The sequence below is a fragment of the Natator depressus genome, chromosome 11 (assembly GCF_965152275.1).
Source record: "Natator depressus isolate rNatDep1 chromosome 11, rNatDep2.hap1, whole genome shotgun sequence".
Classification (NCBI taxonomy): Eukaryota; Metazoa; Chordata; order Testudines; family Cheloniidae; genus Natator; species Natator depressus.
In genome coordinates, this window is record NC_134244.1 from 61,177,869 (window position 1) to 61,192,090 (window position 14,222).

At 39.0% G+C, this 14,222-nt stretch overlaps 1 protein-coding gene across 1 annotated transcript in view; it reads left to right on the forward strand.

Moving 5' to 3' along the window:
• PARD3B (par-3 family cell polarity regulator beta) overlaps window positions 1–14,222 on the forward strand; it is a 617,867-nt gene that overhangs the window by 240,008 nt on the left and 363,637 nt on the right. Inside the window, exon 4 of the mRNA XM_074967987.1 lies at window positions 3,255–3,364. Coding sequence (XP_074824088.1) covers window positions 3,255–3,364 — 110 coding nt within the window. The remainder of the gene's footprint in view (window positions 1–3,254; window positions 3,365–14,222) is intronic.

Sequence of the window (14,222 nt, forward strand, 5' to 3'; positions counted from 1 at the left end):
TTGTTTTGAAATCATTACGGAAGAGAAGAGAAAAAGGAAATTGTAGACAGCTCTTTCGAAACTGCCTGTTCCTACAAGGAAAAATTTTCTTTTAAAGAATAGGTAGCATATCTGAGCAATCAAGAAGTGGCTTGTTTGTTCAAGTCTGAGTGCTTTGAAGCTGTTGGCTTGTCTATAAAATAAATGTTTCGCACATAATTTTATCAAGACCGTTAGTTAATCTACAGTTAGGTTTCAGCTGGCATTTCCATTATGAATCCAAAGTTTCAGGTTTAATATTTCACTGTCATCTAACAAACTATCAATATACAAATGATCAACCACCATATTTTTATCATTCAGATAATTATCTAGTTAACTACTGTTGTGGTTCTTGAGGTTTAATATATTTTTGAATCCAGATCCGCTGTTTTACTGAGTGAGAGGTAATGCCCCAATGAGTGACCTTATGTCCTGCAGGATTCCAGAATGTTGACTGGCAGGGCTTGCTAACAATAGTTTCACTTTGAATAGCCTGACAATAAAGTTACCGCTACACAGCCAAATAATACTTGTAGAGAGAGTAAGAGAGAAAATGAGACATAGGCAAAGGAGGAAGATAATTTCAGCTGAGATTTGAAATAAATTGAGTCAGTGGGGCAAAGTGACATAGTAAGGCTAGTCCCGACATCCAAAGCTTTTGAGGAGAGCGCGGTATGCTCACGATGGTGAGACTGAATGAAGGGACAAAGAGGTTAATGCTGGGTCACCAAGAAAGGGTATGAAGAGAGACTGGGTCAATGAGAGAAGCTGAAGTATATCTATGGAGGGCTTTTTAAAAAAAGAGGGCCAGTTTGACTTGGCAGTGAAGTTGTCTGAGGATGGGAGGGATGTGGACATACATACTTCTCTGCACATGGGAGGAGGCAGGCAATTGCATTTGGCACATGATACAGGTTAGCTGTCATTTGGAGAGGCCACAGAAAAGGTACTGCAGTAGTTGAAGTGAGCGGAAATTAAGACATGAGAGATGTGGGAGACTATCAGAGTCCAGGATGATGCCAGGGTTACGGACCGTGCAGTTAAATGGAAGGTTAAAATCAAGGGAGATGAGAGTTTTTATGTAAGATTGAGGATGTTTCTTATGCCCACTACAAGCTCTTTTATTTTGAGATATCTAGCTAAAGGAAGTTGAGATGAAGATGTAGTTTAATTTAGTTTGTAGAAGATGTAGTTTGTAGTTTGAAGGCAGGCAGAGAAAGTGGATGGATTAGCGTTGGAGGTCAAAATTTGTACACGTAATATCGTTGGTATTAAAATATGAGTTAAGGGGAAAAATAAAGACAGGATGACCAAAAAGGTAAATGTGCCTATGGATAAAATAGAGCAGTGTTCTGAAATTTATGCAGTGCAATAGAAGAGGGGTCTTGAAACATACGTGGACTTGTCATTGAAGGTAGGTAGGAATTTAACCTTCACAGGAAAGAAACAAACATGGAGTCTGTCCAAAAGGACTGAATTGGCCAATTGCAGTAACTATGCTTAGGTCAAGGTTAGATGAGGAAGGAAAAGTAACTTTCATAAGCAGAAAGGTGTGTGACTAATTTTGTGGAATCAAGCAGATTCTGTGCTATTGATAGACCTGAAATTGGTCCAGAATGTTACTGTCAAAGGCGTCTAGAGAGAGGAGGAAAGCCTACTGTCTCAAGCACTAGGTATCTGGCTGGTGAATCTTGCCCATATGCTCAGGGTTTAGCTGATCGCCATATTTGGGGTCGGGAAGGAATTTTCCTCCAGGGCAGATTGGAAGAGGCCCTGGAGGTTTTTCACCTTCCTCTGTAGCATGGGGCAGGGGTCACTTGCTGGAGGATTCTCTGCTCCTTGAAGTCTTTAAACCACGATTTGAGGACTTCAATAGCTCAGACATAGGTGAGAGGTTTTTCGCAGGAGTGGGTGGGTGAGATTCTGTGGCCTGCATTATGCAGGAGGTCGGACTAGATGATCATAATGGTCCCTTCTAACCTTAGTATCTATGAATCTATTTGAGATATGACAGGTTAAAGAAAAGTGGTAAAGTTACAGGACAGATGTGAACAGGATGTTTGGAATAAACATCAGTTCAGATGGAATTTAATGTCACAAAAATATGTGTACTGATATCATCTTGGTCTTCTGGGGTAACCCCAGATGGAGTGCACTGGCAGTCATAAAGGCGTGAATAACTTTGGTGAGATCCAAATCAGAGAGAAGTGGCTGCAATAGGTGAGCCAAGTGCGTGCATAGATAGATAGATAAACTGCATTTGGCCACAGATGCTACCTTAGAATCCAGGCACGAGTCAGGGATCAAGAAGAACTGCCAAGGTTGTGAAACTTGTTGACAGAGGGACTAGGCATGCTCAGTAATGTGGAACAGATACTGCTACTACTACAATAGATGTAGATGCTGGCTACCACCACCTCTGTTTTGTCTGGACTGTGTGAGCCGCAGGCCCCTCCTGAGTCAGGCATTGGGAAAGCAGAAAGATTTAAGTCTTGTGGAAAAGAGACTTAGAAAAGTAAATTATTTCTCTGCTTGTGGCATTGCAGCCCAAATGGCCTCACATGCATGTTGAATAGGGGACTATAATCTTTCAGAGCATTGCATAAAAGGCTTGAGACCGATGAGTAATTGCCCATACTGCTTTGGGATACCTTTTGATGAGAGGAGAGAACTACTGGAATGTGATCCTGAGATCCCATTTTACTAAGCTAGTGTCTGTAGTAAAACAATAAAATAAAAGCTGGCCTGAGACATGAAAGGCTGTTGGTACATCTGAAAATGTCAGCCTGGACACCTAACCACTATTTATCACTAGAAACTAACAAAACTAGCAGAGTCTTTGTACCCTACGGGATTATTCCTTAAAGTGGGCATATGGTTTGCATATTGGAATGTGGTTATACATATGGCCATAAAGCCCTGCAGTGGTTATTTTATTGGTTTTGAAAGAATGTCACTTACCCCTGCTTTCCAGCATTTTTTTATTTTAGCGTATGTTTGGTCAATTTAGCATTGCCATAGTGGAGGATTGTGCAGTTGGGTCTACGGCTTTTGTCATGTCTACATGTCAGTGGATAATAAATGACAGAATGCTATCAGATCTAATAATTTACAGGCACCTATTGAAAAAATTAGATTGTGTGAAAAAGTAAGCTGTACGTCTTCTGAATTAGATTGCACAGAGCTTTACCCTGAAGCTCTTTTGACTCTTGACCTTTTATTTTGTCTTCTAGGCACACCGCTGCTAGTGAGGAGGAGCAGTGACCCAGCGCTGGGCCCACCTGCTGGCTTCCACCCAGGTGCTGCACACCCCACCGACAATAGTCTGAAATCCGTTGTGGCTGTAAGTATCATGTCATTTATATTCTTAAGAAGGGTGAAATTGTTTTTACTGGCACATATACATATACATATAGCTTTGCTTTGTGAACTAAATTAATTTGTCCTTGAAAAAGGGGTGTCCAGCTCATTCTGTGGAAAGGGCTGAATTCTATTTACGCTCTGTTAGATAGAGTATAATTTTTGGATTATATAATATCCTTAATTCACAGTGAATCTCTTCTCTTATTAGTTGGAGATTTAAGTAAAGAGTGTGACTAGACTATGACTTTTGTGCAGTAGCTGAACTTTTAGTAATTATCCTCATTCATTATTTGTTCAATACCATATAGTCCAATTCAGCATCACTCAGTGGCAAAATTCTCTTTTTTAGGACCACCGCTGTTTGTATCCTTTGTTTATTTTTCTTCATCCTCCTTTCCTCCTGCGCTTTCTTTCCTCCTGCAGCATCCAGTCACCATTCTCCGAGGCCTTCACTTCCACCCACTTCCTGATTTTACAGACTATTTAACTGCTGATCACTTTAATGTTGATATAGCTGTTCTCATTAGGCATTAGTGCTAACATACAAATAAGATGGCGAGGGAGTTTATACCTCACAGGACCATTGTTTCAGGCTGTGTGCTGTTTCATGAAAGCACCACAGTTCAGTTACAGTTGGGTCACATTTGGAAGGTTTTATTTGCAAATGTAAGGTAAAAAACTAAGACTAGATTCTGCAGAATTTGAATGTCAGATGGGTCATATAAACATATCATGCAGGAGAGAGAGAGAGTCTGTGGGCTTGGTTTTTGCTCAAAAAGCTCAATGCGCCTGATTCGGCACTCCTTTACTTTCTTTATATGCTGGTGTAACTAATGAGTTACAGCATTATATAACTGAAAATGACGGAGTAGAGAGTCAGAATACAGATGTAGTAATGCTATGTATACTAGTCTTAATTTGGCAAATGCTGCAGAATAACACTGTATTATCTCTTTTACTGGATATTATTTAGCTGTCCATCGATCCTGTTCATGACTCACTCTTTTTACATCCTATTTTCTCATATGCATCCTAGTTTATAGAATTGTTGTGTTGATTATTTGCAAAGTAGTATGGTTAGTGTGTGCCAGAGATCCTCATGTGTATAACATCTTGTTCAACACTCTACAAGGTCAATGTCCTAATTCAGTTGTCAGTTCTTTTTAAGCTGAGAGTTAGATTTTCCTTGTCAGATGCCCATTGCCAACAACAATGAATTAAAAAGGGTCAACTTTAGGTGACACACAAGAATTCTCAGTGCTTTAAAACACCTGGTTTTGTTTGAGTCCTTGAGTGGCCTGCAAAATAGGTACAGTGATACATAGTACCATCTGCGCTATAGATAGCTGTCAGGGGCAAGCTGGTAGTTCTGGCAGCTGAGTAGGGGCAGTCATCGCTTTTGGCACATGCGGAGCCGTGGGAGACCATTTTAGATTGTGAGGTAAGCACATTTTTGAATATTTCTGTTAAAATGACCATCAATGAAATATTTGAAAATGTTAGGATTCAAATGATCATCTTTGGGTTGAAGATTTAACACCCAGTTGAGGTGAATGGAGCAGCTCACACCCCTCAACTATTCTGTAGACTCAGAAAGGGTTTAACTCTACCATACCTCGCTATATCGCTCAGGGCTGTGAAAAATCTCTGGTACGTACTTAGGTTGATCTAACTCCCACTGTAGATGTAGCTAGGTCAATGGAAGTATTCTTCTGTTGACTTAGCTACTGCTTCTCGGTGAATTTACTGGAGTGACAGAAGCCCCCCCCCCCCCCCAGTGGTATAGCTGGAGCTGTGCTGCTGTGGCGCTTGTAATGTAGCCATACCTCTGTCCGTTCATATTGTCAGGGTTTTCTTTGCAACCACGAGGGCTAGAAAGATAATTTTTTAAAAAACTTAAAGGTGAGATTCTGGGGTAAAGCTTTGCAGCAAATGTGAATTTCATGGCATTAAAGAATACATGGGACTCCTACTTCCCCACTTTCTATGGATGGGAGAGGCAGAATGGTAAAGTGACTTGAATCAGGTCACACAAGATGCCTCTGTGCCTCAAACACAGGACAATCGCTCCCATTGTGCAATGAGAAAAACCAAACACCTAAGAATAGTGGGGAAGGGCATCAGATTTTTGAATATCATCTAATTATTGCTTAAAATCTCTTCTGGTGTCAAGAAGACAGAGAGGATAAAGGTAACTGTTTTGTGATATAAAAAATGTTCTGGTATAGTACTTAGTGCAGCCTCTTTTTGTTGCAGCAGCACGAACAAACCCCATTCCTAGAACTTGCATAGTTAATAGTGCTGATGCACAGGAAGATGCTTTGTCAAAAAAGTTATTGAATTAAAAATCGTTATTAGTTAAAGATTGTTTTAGAACACAGGGAGAAAAAAACCAATCTATGGCAAACTAAAAAATGCAGTATCAAAAACTTACTTTGAACATCTATAAGATCTTTCAAATGTATGCTTAAAATTATTTTAACAAAAATTACATTGTTCTGTTCTGCTGTTGGAAATCCAAATGATCTCTCCCCCCCCCCCCCATGTAACATTAATTTAATTTAAATTACCTTCATGAATGCAGAGTCAAAGGTAAGTTACATCTGGTTATCCCTAACAGATGATGCCAAATTAGAACACCTGTGTGTAATGCAAATAAGTATACATGTTCATGGCGCAGCTGACTTTCCTTAAAGCTTTACATTTATAATTGTGGTTGACTTTTATAATTAGCTTGGTTTATGCTGACATTTGGACTAAGAGTAGAGAGAAATAAAAGTTAGTGTAGAATATATAGTTCAAAAAGTTGTATTCATTTGTTATATGGATATGTATTTCCTAACACAACATTCTGTCTGTTAGTACTGTTATATTGGCATACAAATATATTTCCAGAACTTGAGAGGTGTATTATCATCTGAGTCCCAATGGAAGTGAACACTGATTTGGCTTACAAAGGATACAAACAGATGTGAGAGGATATTAAAGAAAATAAAATAACTAAGGTTGTCAAGTTTCAGAGTAACAGCCGTGTTAGTTTGTATTCGCAAAAAGAAAAGGAGTACTTGTGGCACCTTAGAGACTAACCAGTTTATTTGAGCATCAAATAAATTGGTTAGTCTCTAAGGTGCCACAAGTACTCCTTTTTTTTAAGGTTGTCAATTAATCTCAGTTAACTCAAACGACTAACTCAAATAAATTAATTGCGATTAATTGCAGTTTTAATCATATAGTTAAACAATAGAATACTAATTGGAATTTATTAAATATTTTGATGTTTTTGTACTCTTTCAAATATATTGATTTAAATTACAATACAGAATACAAAGTGTACAGTGCTCACTTTATATTATTTTTATTACAAATATTTGCAGTGTAAAAATGATAAACAAAATTAGTATTTTTCCATTCACCTCATACAAGTACTGTAGTGCAATCTCTTTATTGTGAACGTGCAACTTACAGATGTAGGGTTTTTTTTGTTACATACTGCACTCAAAAACAAAATAATGTAAAACTTTAGAGCCTACAAGTCCACTCAGTCCTACTTCTTGTTCAGCCAATCCCTAAGACAAACAAGTTTGTTTACATTTACAGGAGATAATGCTGCCTGCTTCTTATTTACAATGTCATCAGAAAGTGAGAACAGGCATTTGAATGGCACTTTTATAGCAGGCATTGCAAGGTATATACCTGCCGATATGCTAAACATTCATATTCCCCTTCGTGCTTCAGCCACCATTCCAGAGGACTTGTATTAGGTGAATTGAAAAATACTATTTCTTTTGGTTTTTGTAGTGCAAATATTTGTAATAAAAAATAAATATAAAGTGAGCACTGTACACTTTGTATAGTGTTTTGTAATTGAAAACAATATATTTGAAAATGTAGAAATCATCCAAAAATGTTTACAGGTATTCTACAGTATTATTGTTGAACATTGTGATTAATCGTGATTAATTTTTTTAATCGCTAGACAGCCCTAAAACTAACACACATTCAGTAATTTAATAAAAGGAAGTTCTATCTTGCAGTTCTGGTGACAAATCACGTGACAAGCTCCATGTTTGCTGTTTATATTGCCCGCAGGACCTAAATGGAAGTATTTGTATTACATGGTTGTTTGTCTGTAACACATATATAGAAATGAGTAAATTACAATATGTGATAACTGAAAATATTACAACTAATGTTTAAGCAAGACGTAATCACATAGGTTACAACAACTTAATCTAAAATATATTTTTCTTGAAATTCACAAGCTGCAGGTCAGAAGCTTCTATGTGATATCACATAAATATCACTGATGTTAAGTGTCATAACTTTCAAAGAGATGCCAACAGATATGTTAATATAAATTGTTGGAAGTGGTAGTAAAGGAATACTGAATACGTGTGAGTTTGCAATGGAATGCCTCAATGTGGGTATGGATTACATTTGGTGTAGCCAGTAGGCTTTACAGCGGTGGTGGCCAACCTGTGGCCCACGGTCCACACGCAGCCTGTCAGGGTAATCTGCTGGCAGGCTGCCAGACAGTTTGTTTACATTTGCACAATTGCCCAGAGCTCCCAGTGGCTAGGGTTTGCTGTTCTGGCTAATCTGAATCTGAAATCATTCTAAAAATATTGATGGATGAAATGTTCCAACCAAAGTCTGAATCCAAAATCATAACCCCATGGTATCTGGCATAAGATAGCATAGTTTGATAAACCCACAAACAAGGTTCACTTTGAGAAATCCTGGCCCCAATGAAATTAATGGGAGTTTTTCCATTGACTTGAGTGACACCAGGATTCCACCCACAGTGAACTCTCTGGCCTGATCTGGGGGCACATTATGACTTCCTTTATGTTGTCTTGGTCCCTGAGAAGACGTTTAGCTGACCTCTGAGTTAATCAATGGGCTGCTTAAATTGCATTTAATCCATATTTTAAAGATTAAGGAGTCAGATCAATTTAAGAGCTGCTCCCGTGGCTCAACCTAGTCTCAATTTTTTGCTAAACATGTCAAAACTGGTTTCATTTTATATATTGTGGACATGTAATTTGCCATTTTGGATAAGGTTCATATTTAATCGGAACCTTTTCATGTTTCAAGCCCTTGTTAAAAAGGGTCAAAACCTCCTCCAGTTCTTCCACCGTTAACTGTGATTTTATCAGCCTTTGTGATCAAGTGTCTGAAGATTAGCATAAAGCCTGTGTGTGTGTGTGCACCAGCCCAACTCAATTGTTTGTTCCCTTTACATATACTTCTATATAGATGTGTAAACACAGATGTAAATTAATGCTGCAATTCAAAGCTTTTATTTGAGGTAAAGATTTATCAATAGTTTTTTCCAAAATAAAAAGACATAAATATTATAAGAAAAAATGGGCAAATACTATGCTTTTTAATCTCATTATTTAAAAGCACTGCAGGACAGGAAAGGTCTTTTTGACGCAATGATTTTAATAATAGCTGTAGACTTTGTAAATCCAGCAGTTCAAGCTGGATTCTGATAAGACTAGAGCTAGGAGCCTGCATTGCAATGAGGCTTTTTCCTATAGCTTTGTTTTTAAAAGATGAAACCTCTGTCCGATATGTTTAGCGGGGCCAAACATTTACTCATGCTGGTCAGTTCAGGCAGTTTTAATTTCTGGTGTCTTTGTACATGATAGAATTTAAAGCTGAAATTCTTCCACGACTCCAGGAGCTGTGGCTTTAGGAAAGACACTAAATATCATGAGTCCTGTAATAAAATTGCAAGAGTTGGCAACACTGGCAGGGTCGTACACTTGATTTATTTCATGAAAGAAGGGAGAGGGAGGATCATATTTTGAGGATTTGTGCAATCAACTATGAGTGACACCTCACTTTACGATTACAAATGGGACAAGGACATAATGCCTTCCACTTCCCTGTTCTTCCCTGGGTCAAGAAGGAGCCTAGAAGGGCCCAATGGGGTATCTGAGGTTCCCTTTGCCTTGCACCCCCAATAGGGAAACCAAGGTTAAAAAGGACAGTGGGGCATATGAGCCTCAGAGGGGGAAAGCCAAGCACAGGCAGCCCAGTAGAGCGTGGGTGTCCATGGACCCCACTGAGTGCCAAACCCAATTTGTTCAGAGACCATGTGTAATTGTATTTTCAACTGCTACAAATTCTGCTGTAAGTGGCATCTCCTGTAGGCTGAGCCTATTGCATGGACAGAGTTTGAAAGCATATCACTAAGTTTTTTCACCTGCAATCTGCCTTCTGATCAGATATGACAGTATTAGAGACATAGATGGAAAGTAAGCAAAAGTGGGGGATATCTTTTTTGTGTAAACTGTGTTTTGAATGCCAGTCTGTTTTCTGCCAGGAAATCTAGTGGGGTGCTTATACTTATGTATGAAAGAAATGCAGCCAGGAACATCTCTTATTTCTTAGATCCCACCTTCCCTGGTACAACAACAAACAAAAAACTAAGTGGAACAATTGAATTGGGACAATCTGACACACAAAGCCTGGATCTGTGTGACCTGGGTCTGCAAACTGGTGTTTCCAACTCCATGCTTGAGCATCCATTAGTGTCATAAATACTAATTTCATTTCATAAAGCACCCTTTCACGTTATTGTACCAATTGTAGCAGCTAAAATAACACTGCACAAACATTTTAGGAAATCCTAATACCCACTGATTGTGTGACACCTCCCTCTCTTCCCAATTCGCATGGGCTCCAGGATGAAGAGAACAGGGCTCATGGGTGCTGGGTTCACAGGAAGGCAGCAGGGCCTCTCAAGTGCAGGCGGAGCCCCCAGGCAGGCAGCAGACCAGAGGGTTCAGAGTGAGGCACTCACGAGTCCACCAGCACTTTGAGGTCTGTGTCAGTCTGGTGCAGCAGGAAGTTGATGTGACAATGCTGTGCAACCTCCTCCAGGGTTGGGGGAGGCCAGGTCGAGGCAAGGTCACCCCCAGCTGGGACCAGCTGCTTTACTTAGACTCCAGCTGTACATTATGCTATGGGGGAAGCAGCACATCACTTGGGCAGGAACCATGTGAGGCCCAGCTCCTTGCCCCAGGAGGAGCTCTGATTCCCTCTGCCCCAACCCCATGCTGAGTGGAGCTCTGGTTATGCTCCAGCATCACTATGTCCCTGGCCAAAAGACAGGCTACTGAAACTTCCCGGTGCATTCCCATGCCTCATAGTTTGAGAACCCCTGCTGTATTGTAATCCTCCAAGAGAAACCCTCCGAGGTACCCAAGAAGCATGGTAGAACACTTTCTTAGGCAGGACAGTAAGGTTGGTATGAGTATAGAGGAGGCAAGATTCTGGTACACTGAAGTACTGCAGCACCCAATCCTCTCCACAGAGAATGGCAAGGTTATTAGAAGTTTATAAGACATGAAAAAATTTCAGTATCAAGTTCTCCTATTTAACTGCTACTCTTGAAACATTTGCCATTGCAGTGTACAGAATATTTTGGGGAGGTTTAAAAGATTTTTCTGTCACTCAGAAGGTAGAGAATTTCTTCTCTGAACTGCTCATGTGTTTTAAAATAGAATTCTGATTTAGATGAATCCCATTTTTAAAGTAGCAACACTGTGTGTGCATGTGTGTGTGTTTATGCTGTGGAAACATATATAGAATACTTATAATCAGTGTGAGAGCTTGTCAGTGTACTGTGTTTGATGTCTGATTAGATGATCATAGGGACATCTGGAGTGAGTTAGTTTTGAAGTTGTTGGCGTGAGGCACTGCAGAAGCCAAAGCTGTCTGGCAGTTTTAAACCACAAAAAAATGCTACTTTTAAAAGAATCTTTGATAAAGCATAGCATGCAACTAGCTGAGGACTGTCAAGTTAACCAAAGCTGCTCTTTCTTCCTGATTTTTCTCTTGTTTCTCAATCCTGTACTAGTTTTCCCTTCTACCTTTATTGTGCAGTGTGCTATGGTATATGTACTAAAAGGAAACCATATGTACTTCAGAAGAAAGGCTAGGAGATTTTAAAAATTATGTTCAAATATTCAACAAGATTCCAGTACAACGAATTGATTAATTGAAAAAGGAGGTGAAAGTGTCCTGTGCTAGGGATGGGGGGTAGGCGGAGCGATGCTTTTAGTTTTTTGTGATTGCTTGCACTATTTGAACATCAGATTTTACTGTTTTTTCTATGCTTTTGAGTACCAACTAGGGATTAGTGGAGATAAAAAGGCAAAAATAAATACATTTACATATGTTTCCTATTTGGAATGGGCAGCTAGACCTTTCTGTGATATTTAATAAAAGCTAGTAATTAACAGTTGCTATTTTAGTAAAATTATTAAAGTAATGTGTATGTTTACTCACACTTTAAATGTATACATCCAGTAGAAGCAACGGGCATTATCCATCATGAACATGCTACTTTCCATAGTTTGAGAGTTCCCAATGTGAGAAACATAGTTGGTTTTTATGAACATGTATGAACAAAAATATGTAATACATAAAAGCTTTCAAAGATGGATGTTTGCTTGGTGCTGGAGCTGTACTTATTGTTAGTTTTTTTGGGTTTTTTTTCCTGTTGTAAAATACTCACTGGATCTTCGCTCTTCCTTCCGAGTCCTAGGACCTGATTTATTACCACCTTCTACCTTGTGCAGTTGATTGATTGTACAAATAGAAGACAGTGGAGAATCAGGCTCCGTGCAAAAAAGGAGAGAGCATGTTTTGGAGAGAAAAGAATAAAAAAGCAGGTGAGGGAGGTGAGACCTGGCTGACCAAAAGCATGACTGTTTTTCTATGCTGTTTACACATTCCATCTCTCCCCACATCTTAGAGGTCCTACCAGATATTATTCCATCTGGGAAAGGTTTTTATAGGCAGCTTAGTTAATCGTGAGTTTCATAAACTGCACCATCACTGGCTTATTGCACAGATGTTAAAGTAAAACTTTAGTAAGTTACTTCACTGACAAGCTTGACAGTGAAATTTAAAAACTGAAGTGGAGAACAGTCAACATGTCTCATGCAGTTCTCTCGCCTACAAGCTCTAGAAACATTTTGTTAAAATAAAGTGGAATCTTACATGAGTCTGACCCAATAAAATGTATATTTGTCCATCTGCTAGTCCACTCTGAGAGTAGTGGCAGAGGTCTTACTGAGTGATGCATTGGTAACTTCTAAGAAATATATGGAATTTAAGAAAAACAGCTCAAACGTTTTAATATAACATAACTTAGTGTACTGAAATATGATGCTCATCTCTCAGATTCTAGGTCATTTCTGTATGCCATTGCAAATGGTTTCAGTGGCTTTTTTCAGTCTCTAATTGACAAGTGTACAGATACTCAGTGCTTAATTTGGCTCAATTAGCTGTGTGTGTTTGGGAGAGTGAGAATGGATTCATAATGACCTGTCCTTAGAGATTTTTCAAGTCTGAGGTTCAGTCACCATGGTACCCAATGTCTCCCCTAACCTGTAGTTACATCTCTTGAAATTATCATGTTGGCCTGCCACGGTTCAGCACATACATGAGCACTGGAAAAATCCTGATTCTTGGCAGTCATAACTTACTGTAAGTTCATAGAGCAATTTAGTAAAAACTGAAATTGGAATATTCCTCTGAAGATTCCAGTTTTTACATACCGTTTATACTTTTGATGTCACTTGCATTTGTATTTATACTAGTGACATACCAAAGCTGGAACTAATAATCTTAGACGCCTTTAAATTTGGAAGGCAGGTGGTGAAAAAGAATCAACAATCAGGATTTAGAGCCAAATGTATGGCTTTGCTTGCATGTCAGATCCAAAACAAGGAGGGGCCTATTTTCCAATTCCAGTTTAACTGCAGTTAAAATGTCACAGGAGAATACAAATTTTGGCCCAAAATAGGAGAATCTTGCCATAACAGCTGATATAATCAGGAGATTTCTGCAACTTTGGTTGAAAAATCAACTGGGAATAGCTATGAGATGTTGGTGGTGCCAGACATTGCGTTGACTCAGCCCATAAACCTCAACTTAATCTAGATCTGAATCCAAACACCTCGATCCCCATCTCTGATTTTTATTAGTAAAACATACAGATATGTAGGATCTTTTTCCTACTTGAATTAGTCATTGATCATACAATCATTTGTGAGTAATATTTTAAATGCATAAATTGCAAAACATAAGGGAATTTGAAAGAGTCTCGGGAGACCTAAAATAGTTCCATATTACTCTCCTGGCTAGTCAATAATTGTTGGCATCCAAACTATTGTCTATTAAGCAATTGGCTGAGACAGGGTAACATGACCCTGTAACCTACAATAAAAGAGCCTCTGCACAAGGTAGGTCTGCTACAGCTCATTGAAGGCTAAATAACCCCATATTTGAGGCAATCACCCTAATTCTACATTTAATACTCTTAGAGGTAAAATGGGCTCTTTTCCTTTCTCTTCTGCTGCTTTTTAGTATTATTACTAAAAAATTAAATAAAAATGGCATGAAAATAACATACATGTTAGCTTTTCTGAAAGAAAGGTAGGTCCTCCATTTCTGCTGGCCTAATGTAAATCTAGGAAATATGATGACTGCTCTTCCAGTCTGGAGTTGGGGGTTGGAGGGGAAGACTGTGCAAGATCTGCTGTTCTTCAGACAGCAGAATAGACATCAAATGGAAAATGCTGCCTTTGGGTGAGTGCGGTTCTGTGATCAGCAATGCTGAGCAAGGGCCAGCTGTTCTCCATCTTCCTCATCTTTTGACATTTTCCACAGGAGCCAACATTTAATTATTCGCTTCTGACCCAGGAGAGGCGTATTCCAAGGGGGATTTTATGGAACACTTTTTAGAGAAGTTGCAAGGACATTGGGGTAAGAGGAAGGTCAAGGAACAAGACAAAGATTAAGTAGTTTCT